Source organism: Ptychodera flava, chromosome 3, assembly GCF_041260155.1.
Source record: "Ptychodera flava strain L36383 chromosome 3, AS_Pfla_20210202, whole genome shotgun sequence".
Lineage (NCBI taxonomy): Eukaryota > Metazoa > Hemichordata > Enteropneusta > Ptychoderidae > Ptychodera > Ptychodera flava.
Window position 1 is genome coordinate 18089660 of NC_091930.1, and position 9436 is coordinate 18099095.

General features: G+C 37.0%; 1 protein-coding gene across 1 annotated transcript; it reads left to right on the plus strand.

Moving 5' to 3' along the window:
• The first annotated feature begins 6246 nt into the window (after nt 1–6246).
• Nucleotides 6247–9436, plus strand: LOC139128011 (bone morphogenetic protein 1 homolog). The gene is made up of 4 exons (XM_070693881.1): nt 6247–6388; nt 6856–7064; nt 8404–8641; nt 9282–9436. The coding sequence occupies exons 1-4, from the start codon at nt 6247–6249 to the stop codon at nt 9374–9376; spliced, it is 684 nt and encodes a 227-aa protein (XP_070549982.1). The 3' UTR covers nt 9377–9436.

A 9436-nucleotide genomic window follows, 5' to 3' on the forward strand; every position in this document is an offset into this window, starting at 1 on the left:
TTGACTGACCTTGCATCAGATGGTCCTGTCGAACCACAATAAAGATACCAAGTTAAAAAGCTATTCTTGATCTTTTTACACCAGAATAGTCACGTGTTTACGATATAGTTTACCATTAGCTTTTTTATCATGAGAGAAAACCAGCCGTTAGCATTAAAAACTTCCATTTCTTGATGTTAAGTGATGTTGGGATGCAAATATATTTTCTGCCATTTCTTTTTGCGCCTATTGTTGCCAATCAATACTCAAGCATCTTGCTACCAAACGTACATATGTCCGGTAGAACATTACATCTACCGTATTCCAAAACATTTCTTTCTTTACAAGTTCTTAAACGAAAAAAGACATATACATTCAAGCAGAGTTGTATCGCATTATTCAGGCTCATTAGGACTCGCAGTATGACGTTTCATGATAATCATATTGTTGTGAGGTTCAACTTATGCATTTCCTGACATTTTGTCTGTTTTTACAACAACAGTGTACTTAATAAAAAAAATAAAGTAGACAGTTTATCAAGCATCGGTATAGTATTTTAAAGTGCATTGACCACAACTATATCAGCAAAGAAAACAGGAATCTGTACAAACCTCTGTAAAGTGACTTGTTAGCGTCTTTAGAGCATTCCAGCTTGGTAGCAATTTTCAGACAGTTTGTCTTTTAACAAAAGTATTGCACTTCATGTGTATTTCAAAATGTAATAACCACAATGTCTCTTTAGCAACCAGCCACGAGTCTCTTTATATCATAGAAAAGATACCTTTAGTGTCTTTAGAACCATTTTGTTCTGACTTCGGCAAAGATTGGGACTCTATTGACTAACAAAGCATTAATATTTACATATACCTTGTTTCGTGGTTTCTGATTGTTAACTTCGCACACATCACTTGTTGGCCATTCATTGCATATCACTTGAGATTGATATGACTCTCCTCACCGTCCGCCGCCAAAAAACGTCATGATCTTTCCCTGGTTCTAAGGTGATGATAGGACGCTTAGAAACTGAAACATTGGTGAGAGCTATGACGAATGGGATATTTAGCGATGTAAACTGCTTTTAAAATACCAAAAGTGACGTCAACAGTGATAGCAATATAGATGACACCTCCCAGGCTGTTACTGCTACTGCCAGTAGTCTAACATCTGCCTATGTGCCATTACCAATTCGGACCGTCGTCATGAGATTACTGAGCGTGTCAAATAATAATAATAAAAAAAACCCATTATCGCCCCAAAGTTGATGTGTTGAACGTACTCGCGAAAGTAACAGGCAAGGACGCACCAATAAATACGAATTCAGGATGTGAACCAACTCTGCACAATGCATGTTTTATTGCAATAATAATGAACATTTCAATTGCATATTTGTTTGAGATATTCAGTTTGTATTCACCTCCATCATTTCATGCAGATCAACCTTGCTAGGGTATTAAGAGAATGATTTAGGCCACTTCCCTTTATTTCCTACATTTCAATTAATTGCTTTCATCTTTTGAGTTGAGTATTGAGTTATAAGTATTATTTATTCTCAGTTGTTCAATTCAAATGTTGATGGTAAGGGGCGGAAAACTGACCCAATATATAGGTGTGATTAATTGTATTATCTCTCTCATCCTATGCAACTTTGAAAATGTACACTTTTTGAGTGTCCATTTACGGTTGCCAACGTATTTTCACTCAATAGTTTTTGATAGAATAAAGGACATTTGACATTTTCTGCAGTGAAAATAATATGGTAATAAAAAGGCTTTCACATGATAACTTTGTGTGTCTGCTGTCAAATGAATAAAAGTATTATGACTCCAGCTTAAAGGCCATGGCGTATTCCCAGAAAGACATTTAATCGTACTGTGTACACTATTATAATTCACTGACAGTATAGTTTTGGGGTTTTTTAAACGTATTAGTTGACTTTGTATTTATCAGGCAATTTTGACTATTTTGGGTCAAAAAGAATTGTTTCTCAAAAGCAACTTCTCTGTTAGCTTTGGCATTTGGTAGAAATGTTCCTAGGGGTGATCTTAATGTGACCGGTTCAAATTATGATGAAATCTTCAATTGTGTGTTTTGGCAGCTATTTTTTCCATTTTGGTCAGGCCATCCTGAAATGAGCTATAAAATTTCTGCCTTTATCAACACATCTGTCACAAATAGTTATTTTCTACATAATTCAGCGAGCTCTATAGGCCGTTAGGGTGATTTTAACAATAATCATATTGTTAGATTTGTTTAATGATAACAGTCATGAAATGCGACAAAACGGTTTTACATTGTGTTTAATTGTTGCTAACATTAGAACAGTCAATTGGATGACTTTAAAATGTTATTCATATTTCATTGAATTACCTTCAAAACCTTTGAATCGGAAAATGTAAGAAGTAAAAGGAAGCCAAACAATTTAGGTCTCCCTTATAGTCGGAGCAAAACATTCGGTTCCCCCTCTACTACCCCCTAAATTTTCGAATCCCCTTGAACTCCGTCAGGCCCCCTCACAGCGATGATCGAACGCAGCCTTTACACTATTTTCAGAATATTTTGGAAATAGACATGTACTCACTTATAATTTATCTGATGATCATCTTACGGTGTGAAAAACATTACCGTTTCAATTACAACGCTTTCTAGTCTCCTAGTCGAGAATACCCTATAAAAAAACAACATTGAAATAATTAAGATGTTATTTTTCGGCGGTCGGCATACTATGATTAAGTCTATTAATTCCAATTGCAACGCAGAGTGAAAAAATCAAACCTTGTCGTAACTTTGAATTTATTCGTTCGATTATCCGAAGGGTTTACGCACGATATCGTCAGAAAGCGAGCCCCTTCCGCTGCTTTAAAAGAAAAACTATCCCAAAATTGGAGTGTAATTCGTTCTCACAAAATGCGTGAGACAGTGATTTGTTGTTTTTTACCCAGCAGTTTTCCGAAATGTCCAAACTTTAGGAGACACTAACGAACGCTTACCCCGACCCGACGGAGTTATGGTAGAACGCGCCTTTGGGATAAGTGGCCTTTAAACTTCTGGAATACTTTTTGGTCTACAACTTTTGGTGGCTAGTTTTGAAGCTCAAGGAATAAATAAAGATTTTTTTGTGAAATGAATAATCTTAACACAGGATTGACGGCAATTTTAAATTTCAAAAATCTGTAAAGGTATTTCCCAAGAATCAAAATTTGTAAGGTGGCTCCTAGACTTGGTTCAAGTCGGTGAATTTAAAAAAAAGGAAATCATTTATAATAGTTTCTCTTGTTCTCTCCTATTTCGTACAAACCTATTCCGAATTTGATAGCCCTCTGGCCATGTTTTCCCAGCGATTGAATGCGTTAACTTGGGACTGCGCAGTAGTGAGTTAGTTTCTTCCGGATGAAACTCTCCTGTATAGCGTTCACCCCACTCATCGCGTCCACTCCACTCATGCGTTTCACATGAAAATAAAACACAATCGTTGCGTTCACTCCACTCAAACATTCAAAATCACAGACTTAAACCAAGTCTAGGTGGCTCCTGATTTTTAATCTTGAAAACAGATGTTGAATATTTCTTTAAGGAAAGCTATAATTAGAGCACACAACCTTCAATCTTAAAGCCCCTTTAGCTGTAACTCTTGAAATTTGTGGCCCTGAAAAGGGTTTTCTTTTTTCTCAGGTTTTCTTTAAATTCTACTAATTTAAATGATATAGTCTTTAACCACTGAAAAATTGGCTGTGTGTTTGCTTTATTTGCATGAGGGCGCCATTTTATGTTTGGCCAAACATTTATTATTTATCTTGCTCAAAATTGCAAATGTAGTCACAGTGGACAGTTTATTCTACATGTATAAACACCCCTCAATGAGTACATTCCAACAAACTTGTTTTAGTTTGGAAGTAAAATCACAAAAATAATGCGAAACAGATACAGCTATTGGGCCTTTAAGTTCAGTTTCCGGAAATCCCCCTAAATTATGTAAATTTAAAATAAATACATTTTATTTTGTCTGCAGCAGCAAGCGGACGTCATGCACCCGATTTTCCATCGCCAAGAACGGTACTTTTCAATATATTATATGCACCATATTCCCTTGACTAGGGTCTACCTTAGTAGACGCAGTTAGTAAGCAGTAAGTGCGGCAAATTGACGCCGATGTACCGTTAAGTATTTGCCTTAGCCGTCTAGTGTCCTTTGCAAAAGAAAAAAAGAAATCGCCCGGACGCAACAGGCAGGCTTACTTCTACCGAATAAGGAAAGATGACATGATCAAACATTGACATAATATATGAACCAAAGGTCGGCGACAGCTACGCGGCAATGGATTTAGATTTGTCAACTACATGACACCGTCTTGTCTCTACTGCTGCAACTGAAGCACGATTTCATCAAATGGTATGAAAACGGTAGCTTTATGAACGTGACGAATCAAGACAAAAAGTACTGATAATTTGATGAAATTGTCAAAAAAACTCTGAAATTGTGCTCCACGACCTGATTTTGTATTTGTTCATTGTTTGGTACTATTTGCAAACAATAATACAATTTACACCTCTAGACGAGTCCAGTCTGCAAATAAGAACATTCTCCTCAAAATAAAACCTAATGAATTAAGTCACTACACATTATTGATAACACGAAATCACGTGAGGAAAGCAACATTGATTGAAAGACTTTTCCAAAGCTTATGTAATATCGACGATCGCCATCATCATCATCATCATCATCATCATCATCATCATCATCATCATCATCAGAATTATCAAAATAAAGTTATTAATAACTTAATTTAACTGCGACAGGCCTGTGTGTTGATATTAAAAATACTTCCTACTTATCCATCGTTTATCAATAAATCAGCAAGCAAGGCTATTGCTTCCATATCATCAGCATGAATAGACGAGACATATTCATGAATATTAACATCCGAACTATCAGCCGGAAATTTCATTCACTAACTTGTGTTCCCACGAGGAATCGTAGTGTCAATGCTCGTTAGAGCGATTGCTTTTCAAAGACTCTTAGGCTTATGATCTCGACATCAGGTCAGTGAAAACGAAACTCTTCGATAGCTATTATGAATTACCCGGCGTTCAGGGCCTTGACCGACATACGGGACATTGTCTAGCTAATGTGCCGAACGTATCACCCTGGTTTAAGATCATGCTGAGTCGTAACTAGACGTAATTCCTTGACGAGTATCAGACGCCCTAGGGGAAGTAGGACCAAGCCTGCTGATCTACATGTCCTCGTCGAACCACACATCGTGATGAAATAGAAAACGTTTTCATTTTGTCTTATACAAGACGTACCGATCTGTCTAAGCTTCCTGTTCGACAATATATTTTGCATGACTATCAACCAAGGACTGTGTATCTATTAGGGATATTAGAGTTGCAATAATCCGTGGTAATCATCTTGTGTGTTTCGGGTGCCTACTGATTACCCTTCGGAATGAGGATGCGAGCGTGCTGGATGTAGGTAAGTGAATTCAATTAGGCAACATATTGAAAGGCACCATTCTAATATTTGAGGCCCGACAAGGGCTATCCGTCTCGAAACATTGATTGTCGCACGGCCGTGTCTCTGAGTTCTACTCTCGTCTCTATTAACATTAATGACTCATTTAAATTCATGCGAAATGGAGACAAGTGAAGGCATGTCACCGCCGCAATCGTCACATTGTTGTCAACATTAATTATTGTTTGTGTCCGTGTGTTTTTCATTGTCTACATTAACGTCTGCCAAGCGTGTATATTGCACCAAACATAGCAGAAAGCGATGATTGCCACGCAAAGCACCTTTCAAGTCACTGATTCATTCCTCAAAAATATACGTTTAATTATACAGACTCCATTATCACGATATTGCATTCTAATGTCTCCCCTTCGATAATGTAGGTCAGATCACGACGACGATGTGCCCTAACTATGTCACGCTTGTCGGTCGATCTCTATTCAAATTAAAATCTTGTGTCGATCTAAATGTTAAGTTAAAGACATTCTGTCGTTATGAGGGGCCATAAAATCCACAATGCCACATGTCTTTTGTGACCTTGCATGTTTTCCCCCGGCGATCAAATATTTACAGAATGATCTATTCTACGCGTCATCATATATTTAGACGTTGCGTGAATTTCAATTGATACGTAAAGCGAGGGTCACGACGAAAAGCAGACACGGTCGGGGATCACCCTCAAAACATTGAGTACCAAAATTATTTTGTTTGTTTTTTTGAGCAGTTAGAATTCCTTGATATGCCGATTTTGGCGCCAAAATGGAACAGAACATAATTCTCTGCCTCGCAGTTCTCATCTTAATCGCCGATGTCTGGTTAGCTTGCTGCGACAAGGCCCGTCATGAGGAGGCCACATGGATGGAATATTCGGATGACATTGTTGTACAAAGAAAGGTGAAAAGTTTAAACATTTATGTCAATGAATATTGAAAAAATAGGTATTATGTTGAAGAGTGTTAAGAGTACTGATTTGCGTTTTTAAAATAATCACTAGCGTGCACGTTCATGTTGTCGTCAAGGTCACCATTAGAAAATGATCTTCACGCTGACCGGTGTCATGAGAGAGAGAGAGAGAGAGAGAGAGAGAGAGAGAGAGAGAGAGAGAGAGAGAGAGAGAGAGAGAGAGAGAGAGAGAGAGAAGAGAGAGAGAGAGAGAGAGAGAGAGAGGAGGGAGGGGTAGGGAGGGAGGGGGAGACAGAGGGGAGAGAACAGACAGGGATTTGGAAATTTCTTGTTGATTTTGACTGAATAAGAACCGTTATGAACGAAAAGGCTCTCAGTTTCAAGTAGGTTCCTCCTATGCCAACTTTCAGTATTTTAATGGAATAAAAATAGGCTGCGGCGTTCTTATCGCACTATAATTATCAGTCGGTGACGTTTACAATAATGTTTCCTTTACTTCATCACTCTTATCTTTCATTCACCGACTGAATACAGACATACGGAGGATTGGAGACTGTGGCGGGACGTGGACTTCTAACAGTGGTGCCATCACATCACCGTCCTATCCCAACCGCTATGGCATTTTCGAAGACTGCATCTATAACATCACTGTTTCAAGTGGTTATTTTATCGAGGTTTGTAAACACGTTGACACTGTACTCGATGTATTCAGTCCGCTGCTTCCTTACGGCGCGCACTGCAGTCTGGCGATACTGCAGGAAACCTAGATCAATTAATTTTATAATTATTACCATTATTAAAAATCGTTTTCTACCTTACAGATATATATAAGGGATGCTGGAGAATTGATTTTACAATTTCATCTCTACAACGTTGTTTCGTGAGTCACGAGATCACTCATCAGGAGACTAGACTGGAGTCTAGTCTAGTCTAGTGGAGTCTAGTCCAGTCTAGTCTCCTGATGGGTGAGTCTCGCGACTCACGAAACAACGTTGTAGAGATGAAATTGTAAAATCAATTCTCCAGCAACCCTTATATATCTCGCTCTACTTTTGTATTGAGCACTTTGTATCGGACAAGTCGAACCGCATACTTCATATGTATATATATATATATATATATATATATATATATATATATATATATATATATATATTATATATATATATATATATATATATAGACAAGAAATTTCTTCATCTTGTATATATATGACTAATTTCGGTAAAATGTTTCTCCACGTTGTTGAAAAACACTTTCTTGAGAAATAATAATAGTGCTCTCTGTACAATTACAAGCCAAACTGTAAATGAAGGTAAACATTGCAGCTATTGACCCATTTTATTTTGATAAGCCAATAATTATGCATGTGGGTGATAGAATTAGTCCTAAAATATGATGTTTCCTTCATATATATTACTGGAAATCGTGCATGAAAATGATTATTTGTAAGCAGCGGCTAAAAATATTTGCTGAATGTTCATAGGTGAAATGAGCTATTTCATGCCAATTAAGATATTATTGATATGGACTGTGACACGCATGGGAGTGTCACTTTTTTTTATTCATAAAATTAGAAAGGGTCACTTGGCCTGCAGTTCAATGAAGGTTATACAAAAAACATATTTTGAGTTTGGAAGGGAGGGTTACATTAGTTAGGGGCATCAATTGGAGGGTTATATTTTAAAATTGGGCATTAGGGGGAGGGTCACTTTTTACATGGTGGACCGTCCTCGATTTCCTACCCCCTAGTCATAATACTGAAGGCTATTGATCGAATAGCGCTATGTATTCAACAAGGTAGCCTTATGTGACAACACAAACGTACTGCTTATGATAGGTGAACTATGTAGAAATGTTGTAAAATGTACCATAGTGGCTTAAACATATGCACCCATGCAATTTTATGCAATTGCAATAGGTTAAAGTGTCAGAGAACGGCGCACATCAAGTTCAGTGTAATAACATCAGACAAACCACATATTAGCATTTCTAGTATTTTCATCATTGCAGCTTACGTTTACCTCTTTCCGAACCGAGGCTTGCTGCGACACCGTAAATGTGTACAATGGCGACGAGATCACAGACCCTCTACTCGGCAGTTTCTCAGGTGAAGGTATACCGAATACAGTCACATCATCGGGACCAATGCTATTAATTCATTTCCAATCCGACAGTTCTTTCAATGCCGATGGTTTCTACGCAGTCTACGACACCAAGACAAATCTGGATGGGCCTCCTTCATATAACGGTAATGAAATCAAGATCATTGTATCATTGTATTCTAATAAGATACAAATTAACCTATGATATTTTTGTTATATAATATATATATATATATATATAATATATATAATATATATAATATATATGTATATATATATATCATAATTATTATTATTACGTTAGTTGTAATCGTTAGGCAGTGATCTGACCAAAATCGGTAGTAATCAGTTATTCAGCTTCAATTTTTTGCGTAGACATGTAAATATTTGATATCAATACATCCGGACATATGTACACAGCATACATACATACATACATACATACATACATACATACATACATACATACATACATACATACATACTATATCGTAAAAGGGATCATGTTGATCATGTTGAAATTATCATACTAATCCTAGGCTTTCAATTCTTACGATTAATGTATCTTCATATGAAAAAACGAGCCAAAAAGCACGTTTTATTGATGGTGACGATATGAATTCGTTACGTGCATGTGGCAATGTTTTCAACGTAGACACACAATTTTATTAATATATTTTCTTCCAAATCTCCTACTTGGGACTTTTCTTATTATTATTATAAGCACATATTTTGACGCCTGAGTACGTACTTAAATTGGGATATTACTGATCTGCTATTTTGCAGTTTGTGACGACGTTAACGTACATGGGCTTGGAGGTTTAATCTACTCCCACAAAGACTACCCAGCTGGCTCTCCCAAGTTGAGTTTTGTGTCTTGACGATTTTCGCCAATCCGGTAATAAGAAAATTTATCTGAAGTTTCTGGAAGTTGACCTGTA